Below are 24,668 nucleotides of genomic sequence, written 5' to 3'. Positions count from 1 at the left end.
AGCCTAGACAGGGGAAGTCGAGAGGCAGAGGTCGAGTTCGAACCACAGACCTTCCAGTCAGTAAATTCGCGCTCTAACCACTTGGGCTATCTCGCTCAGAAAATTCTAATCTATATACCGAATCACCCCACTGGTAGTGACAACTTCAAATGGGGTGCGCAGCTTGACAGCTACCCACGGCTGTAAGTTATTGTAGCAAATCAGTACAGATGGTGCTTAGATACGAGAGTGAGTTCTGTCTGACATGAAATTGAACCGATTTTGAGGCGAGTGAATGTTAAAAAGTTCTTGCCTGAAGCACGTCCAACACGTCCAAATCTGTGAAGTCTGATTTTTCAGCCTTGTAAACACGTGTGCCTTTGATTATTACAGCGTGCGCAGGCAGGTTCACACCCCAGGCCAAAGTCGCTGTGCATACCAGTACACGAATGTGTCCTTCGGAAAACATACGCTCTACAAGGGAGCGGTCCGCGCGAAGCATGCCAGCATGATGGCATGCAAATCCGTCCGGAATCATTTCTCGAAGAGCCGTGTCACCCGACCGCTCAATCTGTGGTAAATAAAGAATAGAACATAAAGCGAGTGACACCTGTCTAAGTGCGAATTAACCACCATGCTGATCAACAGCGTTCACGCTACTGGCGGGGAGGTCGGCCGATCTAACCTCCCCCCCTCCCCCGAAGTCTCGCAAGATGCGCACCGTTGACGATTCTCAATAAGGATGACGAAACTACACAGTGCTTTTCGGCTTTTGAGCACACATTTGCTCACTTACAGGACAAAATCTCAATTGAAGATTTTGAGAATCGTTTGCATGAACGCAATTTATCTATCGTGACAACGGCTGACCCAAAATAATAGAGGTATCGGTAATCTTTCCAAACGGGTTTTTTTCACGACCACATCGAGTTCAAAGTCGAGTTCAGCCGAAGGCGACTACAACAATGATTGCAGTTTTTATCGTTGAGCTCCGCTAGAATGACCGATTCATTGTCCAGTAAGTTGACCGAACCTAGACAGAATCGTACATGATGCTTCCCCGGTGAGTTCATTTAGGCAAAAATTAGTTCTTCACATTAACAGTAGCAAACATCCGGTCTAGATTTGAACAACTAGACTGGACACCCAATTTGAGGCTGAACGAAAAACGCACGCGTGATCCACAGGTCAACTAAACAAATCTTTCGGGTTTGTCAGGGCATGTAACTGAAACCCAACTAAACATTTTGAAAGTTCCACACCATTAAAAACATAAGGGAATTCACAGAATGCATGTTTGGTACCGGATTTTCTTACGGCATGTTTTGGAGTGCAAGACGTTTGAAAGCCAAAAAAGCACTTTCCATGAATAAACAATGAAAGCGAGACCGAAGATAGTTACGAAAATGTAGGCATGAAGAATCACAAGTGGTGGGAGTACGTAAAGTCTAAATATATTCACATACCCGCTTTAATAACCCAGGGGGAATGTCTGTTTTCGTGGAGAAGTAGTGAATCTGTTGCAGCTGCCGCGCCTGATCTCGAAGCCAACGAGCCGTTCTGAACGTATCGCCCCGAGCATGTACAAAGACCATCACCTAAAACGGAATGGCCAAAAGTACCAAACCAACATTACGACCATGAAAACGAGTCACTCAACAAAGTGGACAACAGCGATTCAGACAGAGGGATTCACTGACTTGGTGTCCTTCTCGCAGCTGTTCCAGTACGGACTCGTAGCAGGCCGTATTCATGTTGATTTCTTGTGTTTTGCGAACAGAACCGCGCACTCCAATGAAAGACATGCGCAGTGGGACCGGGCGAAATCGCTCGTCAAAGTAAAACAGACCGCAGTACGGATCGACGTGTAAGAAATGGGCCACGTCCAGATAGTTGGGCAGGGTTGCAGATAGACCAACCAAGCGGATCATGGTTTGTGAAGTTTCGACCTGTTGAACAAAGTCGGCGGAATGGCTCGAATTTAGTGTGTCTGACGGACAATGAATTAAACTTGTGAAGTGATTTGCAGCTGTAAAATGAAGGCGAATGCCATCGCAACATAAATCTGCATTGCTTTTTTATCCTCCGCAAATGCTGCAACCACATGATAACGCTACTTGATTCAAAACAGCAACATTAACAGCTGCAGGATTTCGATATCACAGAGCTGCAGTCGCATCTTATAAGAGGGATATCAATGCAGGCATGAGTGTATTGGATGAACATAAGGATAGGAAGGGCGGGGAAAGAGGGCTTTTAAAGCACCTGCAAATAGAGTGGTAAAGTTAAAGGAGGGAGAATGGGTGCTGCATGCATAGACAGCGCGGCGAGTCACAGTAGAGGATAAAAGCGAAAAAACTAGGGGATAAACGGACACTGAGATAAGAACTCAGAATACAAGTTGTATGAACGATAAGGTATACCGGGGGACTGACTGGAACCGCCAATCCTTCGTGTGCCGAATGCCAAACGAGTGCTCTACCGCCTAAGCAACCGGGGACCCCTCGCTCTGTCACGCTTATGAACCTGATTTGTCGTACTGGATTGAAAGTTGATATGTGTCAGCGTCAGTAGTGACAATTCAGAGTACTGGAGTAAAAGTTGATATGTGTCAGCGTCAGTAGTGAGTCCCATAACGCGGTAGAAATTGCTGTGGGGAGGGAGGTCGGGGGTTCGGGTCCACCCCGAGTTCCGTCCTTTCTTCCATTGTGCATGCAGTTAAACTTTTCATTTCAAGAGTAATCAAATTGCAGTCTACTTTTATAACAACAGCGATATTCGTAATTGGTACTGTTCCCACTTTACACTATTTATCGCTGTAAATAGGTAACAAAGTGACGGAAAATCATAGTAAATAATCTTTTCGGTCTTATTTAGACTAATTGATTAGACATAGAAAGCTTAGATACGTGACTTTCTGGCTAGCAATTTCACACAGTATTAAATGCACGAGATCATGGGTACAATAAGTAGCCGAAAACACGCATACTCATGCTGTCAACAGTTCACACGTCTTGAATGTGCCAAATAGAAACTTCTCAATACTGAGCGGGTCACAGCAGAACAATCGAGAAAAAGTCACATACTTGTCTCAACGTCCGGGCAACCAGAACTTCGATGACCGCCCCGCGATCCTCGTGTAATAGATGTATTTCATCGATAATCAAGAGCTTGACTAGTTTGACTAGAGTTGCATCACCAGAACCCTTGCGGGAAATTACATCCCATTTCTCTGGAGTGCTGATTAGTATCTAAAATGATGAAGCAAGTTCGAGATAGAAAACTCGATCCTATGAAGCAATACGGAATTGTTGGGAAACATGGATTTGCGAATAAATGGAACCAAAGCGAGACTACATCGACGTTGCACAAAAACAACTAAGAGCGACCAACATAAGACGAAGAGAAATGCTCCAACCGGAATCATCAAGTCCCGTATCGAGTACGCGAAGAACCATCATCTAATGAAAGATAAACGCTGAAGTATCGGTTGATGGGGGTTTGGAAAAAGAATGTAACTTTGTAAAGCGCAACATAATATGATGTTGAGACTCAAACCTAGTGGCACAGCCAATGCTTCCATCAAGGAGGCCATCAAACCCTCCAAAGTTATCGATCAAGTAGTCATCAGTCTTGGCCTTACAATCAATTTTTAACCAGCTTCACTCTACGCATACCCCTATATGCGTCCAGTTGTAGACTGGACCGTTTGTGCAGTGCGTCTATTTGTGAGAGACATCCAAACAAGTGTCACTTTTTGAGAGACACCTGCAGTCCTCTAGACTATTCTGGTGATGTGAATTCTTCGTATAAGCAATAGCCATGCGAATAAAACACTTTTTCCTTTACAATCACTCTAAAGTAGCTCGTCACAAATGATGCAATCTCACTGACCTATATTTTTCTCATCCATTATTCTTAATAGAGGGAATTTGTTTAGAAATTGAACACCGAAATGAACGTATACGTAGTCATACAGTAATTTGCAAACCAAGATAGTGCTCTCAAAAGGTGGAACTAGAATTCCTTAACAGAATGTACGGCACAACGACCACCGATAATAAGCTGTTCAGGATTTTTATCAGCATTATAAGTGGTTGTATCAACAAAGATACTCCCATTTCTGGAGTATGGTCGCAACTGGAACATGGAATCAGTCGTGGGACACAATCAGCTAAACAGTGTCATGAACGACAGATCCAGCTGAGTCTCACATAAACGCCTGTTCAAAACAGCCAGATCACTCGAAATCCTTGTTTTTTTCTACGGGAAAGAACATATGCCGCGGGAACGAGCAACAAAACTAATAATCTATACCACTGTTTTTCTTCTGGACTTCCAGAAGAAGTTACCCCCTTCGAGCAATATTTACACCAAATAGCCCATCGTTAGTCTCACTCAAAGTCTGACGCTGCTTCCCACTCAATCACTCCACCAATAAATGGAAAAGCCTAATTCATATGCCTGCTGCCCATCTTCCGCAGCAGCTTCTTACCAACGCGGCCAGTAAACACATACCGTATACGCCAAACAAGCGTGAACGTCCACTACACTCAAACAGCGGCGCCGATCGGGGCGCATTTTTAAGCTTTTCTGTTTGCATGTAACGGACGTGCTCACTCCTGGTTCCTTGATCCAATATAAACACGTTGACAACAACTCAGGTGTAGATCCCACGCACCTGGGGCATATTTGCAGTTGCAAACTGAAGTCAAGAGAGCCGTCAGCTGATCGGATGAACTCAATGTCATCATCAACATGCCTAGACTTCAACTGTTTTACCAAAGTTACAATGAAGGATCCTCTTCTAAAATATTAGACCAGTTTCGTCCTTCTTCGGGCTCGTTAGGTAAGTGCACTCTTCGGGTTTTCCTCTAGTCCATTTTACGTTTTACTTAAGTCCAAATTACATACGATTCGTGAAGTACACCCAATAATTTGGTCTTGAAGAGAAACTCAACTGAAACCCAGCTGAGTTACTCGTTCATGATAGCTTTCAGTTTAGCTTGAAAATCAGTGTATTTTGAAAATTATGTAGTCTGGGTTGGAGTAGAACAGACTCAAAGACTGAGTCTAGCTGACAAGACACAAAAAGCGGCAAAACCGGTTTTGGGTTGAGTTTTCAGCAAACTTGTGAGTAGCATGTTTGTCAAGGAAATCCGGTCGTATATAGACGACGTATGATGTCGGTGGGACTGTCAAATAAGGACTCAAGCACCAGAACAGAGTAGCATCGAAAGGACTTTAGTGGTATATCAATCGGCTGACTGGCTGAACAAGTGGCTCTTCGTCTAACAATAACACTGAGCACAGACAAAATGTTCCATTCGGTGACAATAAAAAAGCAAATGCAGGCGTGTCATGCGCACACATGTAGCCCGGTAGCAGTTTGACTACTTAATATTAGCACCTATACAATTCCTGCGAGCACTCAGTTTCTGAACAGAATTCGTGAACAAAGGTACCCATGCTTACAAGTCACTGCTGCATTTTACGGTTATCGTAGAGCCCCTGATCAGTATCAGACACTGATTTGTCAGTTTCCAAATAAACGATGACAGTTCAAAACCGATGAAATAAACCTTCACTGAAAATACAGATACGAAACCTGATAGCGATCAGAAAACGAGTTAGACCTGCAAATACAAGTACCTGAGTTTCCATAATTTCCTGTTTGGTGAGCTGCATATCTCCAGTGCATTCGCGCACTTTCAGCCCTAGGGGCGCCAGACGTTTGGAGAACGTGGCTGTGATTTCGGCGGCGAGTGCCTTCATTGGAGCTAAGTAGACTATCTGTAAGGGAAAGGTACAAAAAATTCACTGTCGCAAGGTCATAGTCGGGCAAGCTTCTAATGGTTGCAGTCATATATCAGTTAGGCTAGATGAACTGTGAACACTTCAGCAAACCTTGAATGCCTTCAGATCCAGTACGGAATCAGCTGTCAAATGCGATCGAAGAAGTTGTGCTATGGTCAAAAGAGCGACGTTAGTTTTACCAGCGCCAGTTGGAGCAGAAACCAACAGATTTTGGGGTGTATTGTAGGCCACCGGGTAGACGATGGACTGGATTAGATTCAGTTGTTCCATACCTTCAAATATGCGCTGACCAATCTGTAATCCATAAAATCAAGTTATCAGTACGGGAAAACACCAGTTAGTTACCACAATTCCTATATGGATGATAATCCAAAATTTATTTACCAAATAAACAAAAAAGGAAGTATCAAAATATGCTTGAAGGCGCACATGGGGCAGTTACACACAGTATCAAAAACTATCCATCGGGAGGAACGCTACCGCTAGATGGTTTGGCGCACGTCACCAGGTTCCTTGAAAAGTAAACCGAATTTCAAGCGAAAAAAGGACAGTCAATTCTACCGATATTCAAATCGTATGTACAAGCACAGCACACCAAGAGATAATCTTCGGACCCGAAGACGGTCTAGTGGCTACATCACGGTTGTCCTGTAATGGCAAGCACAACGTTCCGCCAAGAAAACTCTCACAGAAGCAAAGCTGACGATAAGGGATATTTCTAAGGCTTCGAATACTTCTCATAAACGACAATGCTCCTTACGGGTGAGAGGCAAGCAAGAAATATCTGTTAATACCATTAATTAGGCGAACAGATGTTCTCCCCTGAGAACACCATAAACGAGAGATTCAGCTGAGTTCCAGGTGAGTCTCTCGAAAGAACCAAATTAGCTTGCAGATGAGTGTATATTCGCTAATTTCGTGCAATTTGGTTTCAAGTAGGACATAAGGTTGACGGAAACCCGGGGACTGCGCCTACCTGATGAGCCCCAACAAGGACGAAACCGGTCGTGGGCTGTCGACGGATTTTCAGCAACCTTATGAGTAGTAGTACATTACGAATATACATGTATCGCAATATTTCAAATATCGTAGCGACTGAAACATGAGGCGGCCTTGTGCAGCACATTCAGTTGCCTGAGAACATCATAAACGCAATTATTACTGACCGTCCGTCGTTGAATTAGACTACACGTTACCTGTCAGATAGGACATCTAGGTCGTGCGTTTAGGCTGATTAACCAATTCCTTGCTTTGAGACCACGGCCTTAGCACAAGATAGTACATGTAGCATTGTTCTCGACCTCTCGTATTTTTATTAATTTTAGTTTAATATTTTTACTGGAAACCACTCGTCTGATCATATCCATCGAATAACTCAGAGGGTTATGTTCGGCACAAACTCGTGAAAAAATGATGGCCCCGTAGGTAGTTTCGAGCATCACGGAACAACTGTGAAAATAAACTCTCAACAAGACCATAGTACGACAGTAAAACGTTAAAAATTCACGCTACTAAAATTCATATGGCACCAGCACTCCGAAGTAACATGTTGGTGTTACAAAGAACGAGGAGCTCAACTGATTTTTAAACACAATTCCACAGGCAAAACGCAACAAATGATACCACATTACCAACTGAAAGTATCAGCTTATGACTATTGGAGTCGAAGCTCACCGGATCCAAGGAGGAAATTTTGACAAGCGGTGCATCCAAAACTGAGGAAGGTGGCTTGGACGGCACGGGGAACTTGACATGATCCCACAAGGGAAATTGTTTGAAGTCCGTGCCAACAGGAAGTCGAAGCTGTGGAAAAACCAGCAAGGTGTATCCAGAAGTCAGTGATTGTGATCCCTAGGTTTGAGCGTCGGCCAGTTTTCACAAAATTTAAACCATGTTCGGTCACCGCTTGACCCCTGCTACAGGATTCGCCTAATCGGGGAAAGCGAAAAACTGTACCTGAGTGAAGTATGATCCTTGTTCGTTGCTGCGGGCGATTAGCTTACCGCGGTCAACCATTGGTACGTTAGTTTGCCGCAGGCCCCCAACTGATTAATCCTCAGAACAATCTGCTGCGGGACAACAAGGAATAGCACTAGCCACTGGCGTTTATGTAAGGTGAGTCAGCAGTGGGTGTAGTGCTAGCCAAACTGATCAACTGCAGTGTAGAACATTGGTGCCTCCTGGCTTTATAATTAATAATATACTAAAACCAGGCTCCACAAAAGGAAGATGGGAAGAAGACTTATTGATAGCCTACCACAAGCATCAGAGACGGGGACAGTCTGGATGGACTCTTCCCCTATTCTGTACAAGAGTTAAAAATGAAACTGTCAAGTAGTGTCAGCGACAAAAATAGCGAATGAATCCCGACAGTGGCAGAAGTGTCATCGATAGCAATGACCATCATCATCATTATCATCATCATCGACAGCATGACGTAAATCGATGCTAGGCTATCGAACTGCATGCTAGTTACGGTCGTTCATGATGGTCTGCCCCCTCAATTTGCCACTCCGGTGTCTATGCGGTCAGCTGCGCGTAGCTTCGCTACCGAGTGGCAAGTACAAATACCAATGTGTGGCCCCTTCCGATTAGACTTTCCTGTATTTCAGTAAACTGAATTTTGCATTCTAATGAAATCTTATTAAAAACGGCGGGAAATCGGTCCGGCGACAATTGAATCTGGAAACAACTGGCTTACGACAAACTCACAATGGACCATCATTAGGGTGCGCATTGTTGTGTGGTTATCCTGCTTTACTATTGCCGATCAGATTGAGCAGGCTTCGGTCGTATATTGGCCAGTAAATTATTCCATGGAGATTTGGAATAGTTTGAAGATGCAAATTTCTATTTCACTTTGCCAAGGAATTCTATAAGTGCCGGAAGGCCTATACCATACACTGTACAAATATTCCATCCTTGTCGGGGATAGGTTAAACTCAGGAGTTGAGTAAACTTTTACTTTGGCTAAGATTAACTGAATAAGTTATGTCAATCAAATTAAAAACTGATTCACTTTCACGATTTGCACTCAACAAGTTTGCTGCCCGCAAGCACCGCTTGGGGAACAGATGTCCCCGACTAAAAACGTTGAGCAGTGTAGCCTCAGTGAAACAGGTAGCTCTTCTGTCTTATATTTAAGGGGTAAAATCAAACTGTTGTTAATGCATGTTACCCGTGCGAAAACCTGTGCTCGTAAAGTGCGTCAAGCTCAAACTGTTCAATTTCGAGGAATCACGCATCCCTTTCCCGTAATCTCTGGTCTGTTTGCTATTTTCATGCGGCTGCTTTGCGCATTCCAATTCAACATTGGATCTTCCTACTGGAAAAGAATTTGAGTAGTACAATCAATTCAAGCCTATAAACACAAAAGACAAAGTAGAGATAATAAGAATGCTTACTTTGAAACTTCCTGAGAGATTCAGGGTATCACGTGTTTCTGCGGATAAATCATAGACATATGGCAACGAGCGTATGTAATCCGCAACCCGCGTAGACACTGATGGACCACTCTCCATTGCCCGTCTAAGGCGATTTGCTGTATCCCGAGAATTAGCATCCATCTTTGCAGCCCTTGATTGGGCAACACTTGCGGGATCATTAATTAAACGATTCACAAAACTTTCACCGCTCCGTTCGTCTGACACCTGTACAAAAGAGACTAGTGGTAAAAAGTCGGCTTTTTATCCTTCAAAACCAAATTCAACCCAATTCATAAACGAGAAAGGAAAAACACGGAGTTATCGAAGTGCTATAGGGCAAGTGAAAAATGGTCCGTTGTGTAACATGAAAAAATTGATATACAGCTGCCAAAAATCGGTACAGCCAAGTCGAACAGGTTATAATCACAAAGCTATCAACTCCTGACAATTCGAAGAGTAATGGACAAAGATGTTGTTGGATGAGGCTCAGAAAATGAGAGAGAAACCTACACTTCTAATCAGAAGAAGAGGAAAATGGATGTCATGAGGCTACCCCACAAAAACCACTTAATTAAAAGGAACAGGAAACAAAATAGACAGTTGAAGCCACGAACTTACGGAGGTGTTCGCAGGTCCCTTGTGTTTCATGAGTGCTGATAATGAAAGCGAAACGGGGCGATAAAAAAATTGTCAAAGAAGCCGTCGATGAAACTCTTCCCTGCATTGATCGAAATCAAAAGGCTCTGATATTCAAGTTAGAACTTGTAGAAAATTAGGTTAGCTTATCCTGAAATGCCAAGCAGGATTATATAACTGGTTTGTCCCTGTTTGAAAAGATAAGCGATATGCATCACAGAAGTAACGGAACTGGGATCGGCAACTAATGATTAAGAAGTTTAATTTAAATATTTCCTTTCAGAGTATTTGAGTATGGGTATTTTGAGTATTGTACGTCATAATTAGCCGCAACCAGGGGCTTCCATCAGAGGAGCCACCCAGACTCCCCACAACCATAACTCGGTATTCATGGCAAATGACGAGTAAACGTCACGCTCCCACTGCCGTCATGAATTTCAGCATCGCTCAGTTCATTTGATTAGCTTTATCCTGCCTCCCAGAGATAGATACCATAACCGGAATGTAAAAAACCGGAAGCAGACTGAGATGTTGCTCTATCACGGTATCACCATCGACAAGAATTGTCCCAACCCAGGTAGATATCTGCCAAAATTGCCGGGTTGCGCGTTCAAAACTCGTGACGTTACCATCAGCTGAACATAGCTCACTCATTTCTAGCTTGACTGGGGGTTCTTAGAAAAACTAGCCGCAATCTCCCTCTCGATTTCAGTCGATTCAGGCTATAGTTCTAAGACATCGGTGGTCAAACACTTGAAGAAGTCCTATGTCCTCCGCCCTAAGTGGTCAAGTTTTGCAGCCGTACAACAATACAAACCCTCCTTCAGTCTTATGCACGTGTCTTCTGAGACCAAGTGATATGGCTTTTTGACGCCTCAATGGATGCAACTTGGCGAACGTAATCCTGGCTTCTGAGATTCGTTCGTTGACATTGTTGTGACGCTGGTGTCAGTACCACCGGAATTTCCGAGATACACATTGTGTTCCACAACTTACAGTGTCACCTCTTGGATAAAATGTTATGCGTTTCAGTCTTGCGGTGCCTGGCCGTTATATTAACTTAAGAAAGCGCGAGGGCTCAAGCCTAGAGCCTAGAGCAGCCAAGGTGTGGAGGTAGGTTCCGAGATAACATTGTGTTCCACAACTTACAGTGTCACCTCTTGAATAAAATGTTATGCGTTTCAGTCTTGCGGTGCCTGGCCGTTATATTAACTTAAGAAAGCGCGAGGGCTCAAGCCTAGAGCCTAGAGCAGCCAAGGTGTGGAGGTAGGTTTCGAACCACGAATCTACCGGTCGGGAAGTTCGCGCCTTCAGTTTTGGGCTACTTTGAGCCGTCTTATGTAGCCGTTGCAAGCACAGAACACGAAGCGAGAAGCGTATCGAGGAAGGAGACTTATAGTGACATTCTGACAAATGACACTGTGCCTTTCTTTGTTGCACGGTTGTGTTTCTTCCACAAGGTCTACTGATACTAAGACCTTATAATTTCACGCTGAAGACAAAGTGTTCAATAAAGTTGATGTGGATCTGGTGGGGTATGCCAAATCTGCATTAGTAAGCAAGAAGGCATGGTATTCACTTATTTCATTGGCTTAGTAAGACGGTAAGATCAAGAACGTAATTAACCCGCAGAAGATGACTCAATGCCACTTGACAATCAAGATGGTCCCACACTGGTAAGAAAGTTATCATCAAGCTTAAACATATGCTCACCGTTATGTTCCTCAAGCGCAGAAACCCATGTGGAACGTTCATGTAACAGCGAAAACACCAGGTCCACATAATCCCATCCCATCAGCTCACACAGCTGAAAATTCACAAGGCGAAAGATTGACTATCGCTACTGGCAATATGCACAGAAATCAACCACAAACGCATAAAACGTGTCTACAATGTGTTGCAGGGTACTGAACATGGGAAAATTGAAATGTTCTACAGTACACGATTTGGGTTCAAAAAATAGTGCTGCATTTCATAAAACTATTTTTTTCAATAAGAGATTAAGTTCAGGAGTAGATCTCGTCTTTAATAACGTATAACGAGTGCTGAAACTTGCAACAAAACATTCGCAACATCCTTTTTATGCGGTCCAATGAATATGGTTGAAACACACATGATAACGAATGCATAGAAGAACCAGAGAAAAGACACTAGGGAGAGAGTTTCGCCATCGTAGGTTGAGTTCCCGTTTTTACACGACTTCCGGGTGCTACCAATGGTAGCCTCATTTAAATCAACCCTAAGGACAGTACCATTTTTGGGTTTCTGGGCGATGGAATCAGGAACGGAAAGATAGAAATAAGCTGGTGTAAACTGGGTTCGCATCAGAATAGATTGTGCCCATAACCAGCGCCAACGTAATCGACGCTCCTAGACTCGCATTAGAAAGGCTGATGCAGCTGTTGTACGGAACCATGCTTGCAAACGGCGCATTTCAGTTTACGACGGAAACGATCGTTTCAGTTTCACCGAACTGAACTGTTGTACACCGTTTTGCTTTTGAGTAGAAATTTACAGCCACTTCCTCACGGCTTCCGAGTTAGCTGCAATAAGTTTATTCAGGTGAACGCTTCAAATTCGATAGGCCGAAAGGCGACTATTGTTTAAGGGGAAGCGTTGAATCAAACCAGGTACACCCAATATCGCCGGTACTAACTAAAGTAAACTCAACTAACTAAATCTTCGTTGAAACGAAGGTCCTAGTTGCCACCAAGTTAGAATTACTAAAAATTTGGCCAGACAAAAAAATTCCGCCTCAAATTCTTCGCCGTACATTCATTCAACCTCTCCAAGCAGATGGAAGACCCCGCCGTTAGTCATGAGGTTATGCAAGCGAGATATTCGCTCAATGCATGCAGTGAGAGAATACACAGTCTCTTACTAACCATATATTCACTGACGACTAGTGTTTTCAATTTTTTCATCGCATCGGTATCAAACATGCAGAGCGAGAACATGGGTCACTTTGTGTGCCCACAATGATTTAGCCTCCTGAGAATGTCAACGACGACATCATTATCCATTACCAATTCGACATTTGAATGCGTAGTAAACCAAACCACGTAGAAACTAAGGTACATGTGCCTCATGTAGCCTGATGTGACAATGCTTTCATTCATGGAGGGTTAACAAATTAGTAAATATAAACATCATCAGTTCAGCCTAATCCAGGAGGAACAGCAACATGATGCCATAAGACTAGATTGAGGAAAACCTGCCAAAACCTGTGAGAACTCTGCCGCAGGCCAAAATTTGCTACTACGGGATATCAATACTACTATCGCAAATCAGCGAACCTTAAGATTTGTGGCCGACCCAGCCCCAGCTACCCATGTCCGACAACATGGCCCTCTCATTTCGTGTTGCATCTTCTGAAGGTTAATAGCCACAATCTCCACAAGAATCCTTCCCAAGAGAGGCCACGTTGAGACTGCTGTGAACCATCCGACAGTCCACAACCGCCTTCGTTCAATTGAAACATGAAGCGACCTTTGTACAGCAAATTAAACTGAAGATACGACACACAAGTGAAGCGAACAGAAATGTGGACAAAATTATGTACGATTTTGCAATGACGGCTGCCTGGACGGATGGATTCATTGCATAAGATCTATTAACAGAATACCAGAGAACTCGACCAAGTCAAATGTACCATCCGGAGAATTTATTCCGCGCGAAAACTAGTGACCAAGTGGAGAAAACTTTGTTCCAAATATACTCTTAGTAAGTTGTGACACCGGTAGGATAACCATACGCTTTTGAGCTGCACGAAGTCCACACGGACCAGAACTGGTCTGAGATAGCCTGTTTACTATTATATCATAGACAGGTAGATGATGGTTCCCAGAACCAATAAGCAGTCTTGCTACTTTTCACGCGAATGCTAGAAACAGCTATGACGGTCTCACCCTAACTGTGCGGATAGGAAGTTCCTAGGCACTAACGCAGATGGGAAATACAATCTACGAAGATTGAGACTGGTGCAACAGATCCATACATAATAGCTGCCTGAATCATACGTTGCGCGTGAGTTTCACGGTCATCGTCACACACTGGTCCACCTTCCGAGCTTGGCTGCGCCTAATGGATGTAACTTCTGATTGGGTGAAAACCTACAGTAAATAATTTCACGTTGTTTGATTCGTTCCAATTTTCTCTACTAACGATTGTATGGAAATGTAAAAATGTACATTTTGGCATGAAATTCTGTATATGGACTGAATCCAACCAATTAGTCTCTTTGATGTATTCTAATAGGGCCTGAAAGTCTATCGGAAGATGCAAAAAATGCTGTTGTCCGCTCATTACTGAAGTGTGCTGCTGTTAAGGCTGTCCACGATTAGTCATAATAGAGTGGTGAATTCTACTTTCGTTCTAGTGTCCACATTCACATCGGAGCCAACTGACAAAGACCCACATCATCTGCGTATTCAGTTTCTATGAGCACATATCCTGAGTGCACTTCGAGTCCGCAAGAATTGGAAGCTGGCAGGGATGCTTCTGTGGCCACGTCGATGACAAGGTTAAAGAGAATCGAAGGAGGGAAATTCGATGTTACGCTTTATGCACAGTGCTTCAGACAGGCGAAGGATATTACTTGGAACATCACGGCTCGACTTTGACGGCCATACCGCTCAACGATGAGCCGAATCGAAGGCGACTTTGGTCGTTACTAAGGGCCACAATTAAAGGAGTTGGTCAAATTGCTGTTCAAGCCATCTCCCCATCATCAGCATAGGCAGCAACATCCGCGTTGACACGAATGCTTCACTGTCGTATGACAAAGTTTATCCAACCATATTTAGAGCCCGTGGTTAAAAAAAGAGGAAAAAGCGGGTGAGGGGGAGGATTTAGTGTTGACCTATCGCAGGCATTCTGAGGTGTATACACCTTTAAACGCTCGGTCAAGCAATCTGGAAAGAAGCTAACAACACGAAAGCCACTGACATTGATCAGCCGCCATTTTTGCAATGTCTCTAGCCAAACGCTGGAAGGTTCACAGGTACTCTGTCCTGGAAGGCCTATCACAACAAGCCTACCACCCAAGCCCTTTATTAACTCCCTCACGTCCATCGGCTAAGCCATACGTTGTCCACCTACGATTTACGCATTCTGAAGGAGACACGGAGAAAAACATCCATCCTGATAGACAGTGTTTCGGCATGTGTAGCACATGACCGGACCACTGCAGTTTATGGTGCTCGATGGTTTTAGCGACTGGAGTACTTTAGCAACCAAATGCCCGTTTTCTAATTACCTCGTTACGAATTCGTTGACGCCAACCGACACCAGCAACGCTTTTGAGCTATCGGTGGCCAAAACCTTGAAGGCATTTCACATCATTCATCTGCAGAGGCCACGTCTCGCAACTACACAAAAATACAGCGCTTACTGTAACCTGGCAAACGCACCCTTGAGACCCAGTGATATACCGTTTTGGCGCTACAAGTGACGCAAATTAGCGAACGTGATTCGGACCTCCGAGGTTCATTCACCGACTTTATCGCCCAACTCCCCAGACAATGTTTTCACGAGTAAAATACTGAACGATCTTCCTCATTACGTTTTTTGCTGACGAGAGCCTTCTACCTGGAACCAAACCGAAACAAAAATGCACAGGTCCAGTTTGTTTTAGAAGGGTAAGCGTCGAGCGTTTACTTTTTCCTTTGGACATGTGTGGAACTTACTGTGCTCAAATTACACAGAACAGATGTATGTCCGTTCGATGTGAACTATCCATGGCACACAGCTGAGTAAGTTTAGATGCGGATACATACATATGCGTATATTGCGTGTATGTCTACACATACATACGCATGCTCATCATCATTGGGGATCAGTTGCTGTGTTAGAGGACACAAATACTGGATTTTATCAATCGAAACTTGCTGATCTAGTGTGTCTGAGAAGAATGAACAAGTTATGCCTAAGCGTGTTCTCTCAAATGATCAGGTACTACACTTCAGCTAGTTTTGTAACGTATACACATAGCATGTATACATACGCATGTTATTTGTGGAAGACACTCGAGCCATACAATGTATTGTATAGCGAGAACAACAAAAAAGTGAACAAGACCCCTACCGTATATTTGGACAATCTTCTCCCTGTGGTGTGTATTCTAACGTTTTAGTAGTTAGTTAAGAAAGGTCACATTACATAGAAGTTCGTCGAAGACCTGAATAATAGAAATAATGGAACAGACACCGAAAGAAACAGTTCCTTTGCTAGCTTAAATCTAAATCTTAATTCCACCACCCACAAAACAAAGGTTTGCTTGGTGACAGTGTCAGGCGCATGTATTTCAGCAGTTTACAATCTGTCAGCATGTATCGGAATGTGACATTTCATTTTAAGGCTGAGTAATTTTGAGTCAAACCAACGATTCAGGCTTTCGTGTTGAGTTTCTAATGTTAAGGAGTCGCTCATGGGTAGATTCAAAATTCACCTCTATCCTTGTTCTTGGCCAGTTTACGCCATCCCAGCTAACACACCTGACGAATAACCATAACGAACTATGAAAGCAGTTCTGGATTTTCTGTTTCCACTGAAACCAGGGACTCACTGTAAAGAAAAGTTAAAATATGACTTGTCATGATTAATGCTGTGCACATCAAGATACAATGATGAGTTTGTTGTGAAGGTGGGTTAACGTTCACTTACTTCATTTTGAATTTCATCATCTGAACGAGAGGACTTGAGCAGCTCAAGGAGTATATCTAACAGCTGATCAGTCGACATTTCCAAAGCTGTACACGGCATTGTGAGTTCCTCTATCAGAGCGGTCACATCGACAGCCTCGGTGGGTTTTTTGCCAAGCAACGATTGTGAAACAGCAAGCCTGTGAGGTAAATGAAAACGAGAAGATCCTCGCATTGGAACTGTGGAGTACAGATGTCGTTTACTACGCATACTCGCACGTCATCACCAAATAACCGTATGCTGAAGTGTGAACTAAGTGGATATTTTAAAAGTCAAGCGGAAGATGTACAGAAATCCTAAGCTGAAAAGTTAACCGTGCTGGACAACTTATCCACAGCTACCAGTGTCTACTGCACCAGGTAGCATTAGGTACTTCATGCGCCCAGTTGTATTCACGGACAAAGAATAGACTGAGTTAAAATTCTGAACTGCTGTTTGACAGATAGCCATAGCAAAAATGGCGGATATAGTAATCCTGGCAGTTGATATTAAAACCCAATTGAGATGAATAAGCTCGGAAGAAGCACAGTCAGGTAGCAGATTTGGAGTCGATACCCAGTGTACGGATAATGGGAGTGACTGCCTCAGTTGTGTGCAGATCTTCATCTGTTCCTGGCCAGTACGAACTTCCAACACAAACGCTCACATCGAGTTACTTGGGGACCCCCTACCGCAAGACAGTCGTCGACCCAATTAGACAATGTGGCTTTCAATTACCGATTGAGAACGTCAATTAAAGACTGTCGTTCCTTTTGGTGTACGCAGCTTGACTCTGATCATGCTATTGTGCGGGCCCGACTATCACTTCGCTTTCCATCAGCATTATGCGTGCCAAAGGAGGGCACCTCCGTTCAACAACTTCGACAAGTTTCAGCAGCTGAAGAGTATCGAGCTAATCTGGCTAGAAGCGCATAGTCAAGGGGATGACGAAGATTGCTTGGAGGTTGAATGGGGGCGAGTTAAAGTAGTTGTGTTTTCAGCTTTCAGAACTGTTTGTCAGAGTCATCTGATCCCAGTGAATGAACACTGGATATCTTCGACATCTTCCAGAAAAACCATACTGGCAACTAGCGACTACTATGGCAGACGCAGATGCCTTAAACACTGAATAATCATGAGCTTGAAGAATGACAGAGAACACTGGTGGGTTTCGAAGGCCCAGGAGATGGAGAAGGCTTTCGCTGCAGGCAACAGCCCGAACTGTTTCAACTGATTCAATCAAACGGTCAAAAGAAGACAGGTTTCAGTAAGACAATATGCGAAGAGTGGTGATGAGCTGAGCACTTCCAAGAACAGTTCACCTGGTCTCCTTTCACACTATCGCTGGAAGAACCAAGCAGTCCCAAATGGAACATTGACACCAACCCGCCATCCGCAACCGAAATTCAGCGTGAGATTTCAATCCTGAAGCGCGACAAAGCACCTGGTCAGGATGATCTACACCCTGCGTTCTTCAAAGAAGGTGCTGAGGTCCTGGTGAACAGTCTGACACCCCTACTGCAGATTTGGAACGAAAAAAGAATATTGGCCGAACGGAGCTGATCCACCGTCATCCCAGTTTGCAAAAAGGGAGCAAGAACGTCATGTGAAAACCATGGTATCAGCCTGGTATATGTTGCATCTAAGATGCTCTTTGACATTATTTTGCGCAGGTTGATGAATTATGGGGAGAGACAGATTCATGAGAATCAAGCTGTGTTTCACCTTGGTCGAGGATGCATCGACCATATCTTTACCTTGAGACAAATCCTTGAACAGCGCCGCTCCTTCAGATGTCCCACGTCGGTCGTTTTCCTGGATTTGAAAGCTTCTTTCGATTCTGTCGGTCGTCAGCAATTTTGGCAGTGTCTGGCGATCAAAATGTCTCTTTCAAATTTCGCTTCCTTACGAGGGCACTGTATGCCAACTCCTGTGGGCGCGTACGAGTATACGGCAGGTTTCTACCTGAGTTCACCACGTCCAGTGGTGTAAGACGAGGCTGTCCTCTCTCATCTTTCCTCCTTAACTTCGTTGTTGATGTGCTGCTTGAAGTTTCTCTGCTTGCCTTTGACACCTCTGGAGTCGAAATGCTCCCGGGACGTTCTCTTACAGACATCGAGGATACAGACGATATTGCTCTCCTTGGTTCATATCCTTCAAAAATGCAAGCTATTTTAAATAACCTAAATAACTCTGCCGCACAGTTTGGTATGCGCTTCACACCTGCATAGTCTAATGTGATGCTACAAGACTGGATGGAATCAAACCCACACCTCATGCTAGCAGGCGAGTCAGTCGACATGGTAGATAAATTTGTTTACCTGGGCAGCTGTATAAGTTCCGATGGACTGGCTGGAGATGAGAACCGGAAAGGCCAGGGCTGCTTTTGCCAACCTCCGACACCCATGGTGCCGACGTAACGTGAGTTTGCCTGTCCATGATAGAGTTTACACAGCAGCAGTGCGATCAACACTGCTTTGTGAATCAGAGACGTGGCCTCTAAGTGCAGAGGGCATACGGAAGATGTCAGTGTTTGATCATCGGTGTCTCCGAAGCGTTGGTCAGGTCTGGTGGGAACGTCGGATTAGTAATGTTGAGGTATGCCAGATGGTCTTAGGAAGAAGGAACTTTCCGGCGACAGATGAATTACTCAAGCTTCATCGGTTACGCTGGTTAGGACATGCAGTTCACATCCCAGAAGACCGTCTGCCTCGCAGAGCTCTTTTCGCCCAGCCCTGAGTGGAGTGGAAGCGACCGAGAGTTGGACAGTGTATGGCCTGGCAATGAAGTATGAAGACGCTAAACGGTAAACTTAGTCAGGTCGACAACTGCCACCTTCCTGGATAGGGGCTCCGGGACTCAACTCATCAATGGTTAATGACACATGCAGGAATGGCCCAATCGGGCAGTCAGAGGCGCTCGTGCATCAAAGCCTTCAATGCGTAGCTACCCAATTGCCGGACTAATCGAACAAGCCATCGCCTCCAATATTTGACTGCATGCCTCACTCTCCCACTTTCTGGTGATCGAAACCGTAGCAGCTAGAACCAATGTACCTAAGTTACACGGTTTAGAGCTAATAAATTGTTTGATTGAAGTGAAATGACTACAGTCAATCTTTGTGATAAAAAAACATTGCAGAGCACACCTAAAATCACCAGTAAAATCAAAAGTCACAACCAAGGTCGGGCTAGAACATAAAATGAAAGAAAAAAGGACACTTATGTCGACCTTAGAAAGTCGAAGCAAAATGGGCCACTAATCCAAGTTGCTTAGGTGGATTATGCTTGTAACGCTGAATCGCTGCTGATTAGACAAAGGGTGGTAGGCGATAGTTGTTTTGAAGGTTTGAAACTGTGAACACTTTTATGGATTATATGGCATCCACTGCAGTCCGAAGAGCAGGCGGCAGAGCTTGAATGAAGTTTCGAACCTGAAAATCCCCCAAACCACCATTAGGCAAGCATACCCTAGTTCTTATCGCAAATGCGGAGATAACTAGAGAATCCGGTTTCTACGAGCGTTTGCTGTATTTTGTGCAGGACGAGTGGACAGGCAACCAATCCGAAAATAAACCGACGAAATCACCAATATTAGTTACAGCTGTATCGGAAACAATGCCGCATACACAAGCGAAAGGTGACATGCAGCGTTCTCAGAGGGGGCAGCGGCTACCAGATGACCAGTCATTTGTAAATGAGGAAAATACGATGAACTAATAGCACCAGAAAGTGTATGACAGGGACAAAGATTCTAAACAACTCTAGGGAGGTTCGTAAAAGGTCAGCAGTATTAAATTGACTTCAAACACTAACCTCAGAACCTCGGCGGCAGCTGACTCAGTTTCTATTCCTGTTTTATCCGGTCTGTTTTGTGTATTGTGTTTTGCGCATGAGAACAATGTGTGAAATAATATGGAAGATGCCCGTGCTCGTTCATTTCGAGAAATTCGAGCTGCGTCCCAGGCAAGCTCAAAGTCCACCACAGGAGATGTCACAAATTGATTGGTTGGTGGGGTTTCGAGGGTAAATAGAGAAATCCAGGAGTCTGCCTCGACAGCAACCCGACATCTACGCATTAGTGAAGTTAGTTCATCTCTGACTGAATCCCATACACGGTTGGTCAAAAAGATGCCCAAAGAAATACACAATGAAGCCCACGCCTTTTGGCTGTCTGTCGCACCAGAACCGCCCAACTTTTCAAGGAGTGACGATTGGTTATTTCGAATCATAGAATGACGTGAGAAATCTGCTGGTAATACACCACGGTCGTGCAATTCGAGCAAGCTTGGACCGAGATATGCGAAAAATAAAACGGAAGCAAATCTGGCAGTTTCGCCAGGATCAACGGTATCCTGACCAACTAAGGACAAACAGCAGTCCACGTATTTTCTAAAAGCATCGCTAACGGTTTTTCGAACATCCAGACGTAAATCTTTGGGTAATATATTCAGGATGTGATTGCAAAAGTTCGTGGCCTTTGGAAGTACTCCGCTGGATAGTTCGACCAATTTTTCTTCCAAACTACAACACACAGAAGCAGAGGTTTCGGCACCAGCCAAAGAGCTGAAACGTCGGAGAGTCAACGACAGTCGCGGGTATTCAATAACGGACTGAGAAATGCCTGCGTGTGCAGAGTCCACGGATGAGCTGACGGTCATACCGGTGTCTGTAAACAGAGATACAGAAATGGGCGATGATGAGCGGCCAGGAACTGAAAGGCAAGCGAGTCAGCAAATAAGCTAGCAAGGGAATTTTTCAGTCAGAATCATCGGTAGATACTGTGCTACACGCAGAACAAAGGATGATAAAAGCTATCCCCACAATCAGTGTTGCAGCAACAAGAGCTTACAGAGAATGGATTAATGATCCCAAGGTGAAGGGCATCCTTCCCATACTTTTTTCAGTCATTCTCACACTTAGCTTCAGCAAACTAATAGTACGCTTCAGGTTGGCGGCCTCTATTCGGACGTCAAATTGGGTCGTAAGACCTTAATATGGGACCTGGACATCGGAACAAACCAACACCGGAGGTTGAGAAAGGAAGTGAGGTGAGGGAACCACAATTGTGCTCTGCCTAATGGTAGAAAAACTGCGAACTGTGGGGGTGGGTTGGGCAAGTGATCGAGTTGAGGCGAACACCCTCTAGCGTATGACCAAATTGATGAACCACCGAGCTCATTAGTACAGACGCAAAATCAGACAATTTGGTTCGCTAACTTCTCCGTGGTTGGCCAATGACTTTACTAATTGCGGATCTCAGCATTCACGAAGTGCACTATGTTTGGTCGATCTCAAGTGTACAAAGTGGAGGCCAACAAATTAATCGACGAAAGTGAAAGAGGGACTCTATCATTCTGAAACCGTTCTTTGGTACAGAAGTACTGGAAAGACACGAAGTAGTGCATTCAGCTGATGCGAGAGGAAATTCTCAGGAATCGTTCGACCAAGGCGAACTGATAGCAGCATTGTTCGGTGAGCTCGAGATGGGTCAGTGGTTGAAGCGCGAATTTACTGACCGTGGTTCGAGCTCAACCTCTGCATCTCGACTGCTCCTGTTAGGCTGGGGCAATCTAGCAGTGTTTCAGCCTCCGTGCTTCCTTCAGATAGCACGTAGACACCGGGATGGTGTTACAGATGAACAAGTTGGTGTAAAAAAACTGTTATTGGGTAAAAACGAAGGACCTGATCTTTTTGGGTGGAACTAAATTTGGAAACGCACACTGAATGATTTGGAGGTAAGCGAACTGGTCAGCTGGCTTGAAAAGAACCGTAACTTTGTCGACATTTCACCTGAGGCATCACGATGAGAAATGGGTACTGCGAATTTATCAAATTATTTCGTTGGTTGTCTACCTGCTCTTTTTTCAAATTATGTATTCTCTTGGTAATGATAAGCCCATATGAATTTACTTCTTGAGAGTTTTTTATCTATAAGAGGGTGGGTGAAACCAATAAAAATCATTTCCGCGACTGAACGATGGGTCAACCCGTTAAAGGTATACGATCGCGCGCCGTTAAGTCAAGTAGCAAAGAGAAGCTGTCCATCACTGGTGCGTTATCCATCGGTAGCCCGGTGAAGTTAACCGCAAACGAGAATCATGTAAGAGTGAACGTCTATATCAATAGATGCAGGAGCTCCTCTTTCACTTGCGTTCAGACTGTTGGTCATTGTACGTGATAATGCTGCCTGCCATTCGCGGTTGGAGGATGTTACCTCGACCTGTCATGCTGGTGCTCCTGGTTCTCTATTCATCAGCTCTTAAATTCACCAAAAATTAATGCGCACTTATGTTTGAGGGTTTTAATCTGTATATTGGGTGTGTGGCATCAAAAGTGTGTGCGCCAAAGGTTGCATGCGACAGAACTACGGGGATACTTTGTGGCGATCCGACAGGATAACCGAAATGGCAGAAACCGCAGTTGCAGTTCTTGGGTCAGATGGCGAATGCTTCCAGGAGCATCACTACCCAATCCTGCGCAAGTGAACACGCACGCGAGAGCCCTAAAACGCGAGATAAAATCCCGCTCGACGCTCTTTAACTAGGAAAAGGGACTCAAAGTGTTGGAAAGGCATTTCTATCATAAGGAGAAATGACGGGAAACCATTGTTTTGTAAATTACTATCACTGCGATTCCACTGGTGTGCAGTGAGACAGAGCTAATCAGGATAACACTTCGCCGAAACCCACTACACCATACGGGTGGATTCGAATGAGTAGTTAGCACCTCTAAATGCACCGGAAAGTTTGGCCGGATATTTCAACTGAACACCTTTCAATTCAGCAGAACTTAAAGTGGGTGGAGTACCAGTTATCGAGTACCGTATCAGCTACCTGAAACAAAAGCAGCTGTTCGATGAATACCGAAGCGTTTGCACTGAAGATAAACTACTTAGTGACGTTTCAAGGGGCTTACTCCAGGTCCACTTTGTCGACTGTGGAGATCTTATACAGCTTACAACCAGCGTCCGCACCATTGCACGTCAGCGTTTAACCAGCACACTTCAATAAGAATACACGGCTCAACTCACCATGAGATTTCTAGACCTTATGATATTGGCCGCTGTCCGTTTAGTCAGAATAACATAGAGAATAGATACGGTAGCGCCACTGCGTTGCGTGCCATGTCATGGAGGGTTTCTAGCAAAAGCAAGCAGAATCATGTGGGCCCGGCCGGGAAAGCGCGAAGATCACATCACAATCATTTTGGATGTAGGCGCTTTTTCACGTTGTAATGCCAAGCTCTCTAACCAAACAACTTTTCTCCAACAATGATTTGGAACGGAAAACAACGGTCGCTTGAGTAGACTGCGGTTGGCATACGTGCTACATGTCACAGCCGCCTTAATCTGATAGGTTTAATCTGCCGTTCTAAATATTCTGATTCGTTACCAAGTACTCGTTTGCGCAACTTTTCCTTGCATACTCACAGCAGTCAGCGAACTCTTGCTATGATACGGAGATATGGTAAGGTGACCAAAATTTTCAGAACGCCTAAGATCCTAAGACCGGAGGACCCAAGCCTCACAGCCAAAACGTAAGGCGTCGCTTACATGTACCTCGTATAAATGGCTCCCTAGTTTCTGCGAAATCCGTTTCCGACGCCATGACACAGGTTGGCAAACGCTGTCACTATCTTCGTTATCCACGCATTAACTTCACATGTCACGAAGAGACTGGACCTTACCGTGGTGTGGCGGTTTGTGTACCTCAGAGACCCATTGGGCTATACTGGGGGTGTCCGCGCGACACTCACAGAGTCTCTCATACCAGGTTGGTCAATGGTTAGAGGTCTGACAAACACAGTCTCCTGGCCCTCCAGGTTGGGGGTTGGAACATGTATGGCGACTTGTTCCGTAGAAAAGGTAATGCATTTGCATTTCCCCGCCAAACACCGCTGCCTTGTGGTTAGGCTTTTGAGCCAAAGGCTTTGATTGAGGACCCTAATCGTCCTCCTGACAGTATCCCAGTCCTCGTACAACCATGACCTACACAACTAACAATACTCTCATGCCACATCGGCCGTCGCGTGGTGCCATCAGCCGGGTCGCCTTACTTGCTGCATACAGCAGGGCGGGTAAGCGAAAACATGCTACTGCTGACGCCTCCCTTCTTTCTCCTTCACATTT

General features: G+C 44.5%; 1 protein-coding gene across 1 annotated transcript in view; it reads right to left on the bottom strand.

Annotated features, from left to right (window-relative positions):
* T265_10209 (hypothetical protein) overlaps positions 1-24,668 on the bottom strand; it is a gene marked incomplete at both ends in the record, with an annotated part of 71,239 nt that overhangs the window by 41,427 nt on the left and 5,144 nt on the right. The window contains 11 exons of the mRNA XM_009176514.1: positions 302-550; positions 1,446-1,577; positions 1,680-1,928; positions 3,066-3,230; positions 5,632-5,772; positions 5,887-6,090; positions 7,471-7,599; positions 9,201-9,446; positions 16,521-16,698; positions 19,687-19,728; positions 20,354-21,206. Coding sequence (XP_009174778.1) covers positions 302-550; positions 1,446-1,577; positions 1,680-1,928; positions 3,066-3,230; positions 5,632-5,772; positions 5,887-6,090; positions 7,471-7,599; positions 9,201-9,446; positions 16,521-16,698; positions 19,687-19,728; positions 20,354-21,206 — 2,588 coding nt within the window. The remainder of the gene's footprint in view (positions 1-301; positions 551-1,445; positions 1,578-1,679; positions 1,929-3,065; positions 3,231-5,631; positions 5,773-5,886; positions 6,091-7,470; positions 7,600-9,200; positions 9,447-16,520; positions 16,699-19,686; positions 19,729-20,353; positions 21,207-24,668) is intronic.

Source organism: Opisthorchis viverrini (assembly GCF_000715545.1).
Source record: "Opisthorchis viverrini unplaced genomic scaffold opera_v5_342, whole genome shotgun sequence".
Classification (NCBI taxonomy): domain Eukaryota; kingdom Metazoa; phylum Platyhelminthes; class Trematoda; order Opisthorchiida; family Opisthorchiidae; genus Opisthorchis; species Opisthorchis viverrini.
The sequence above is the reverse complement of the archived record's forward strand: the minus strand, read 5'-3'. Positions and strand labels throughout refer to the sequence as shown.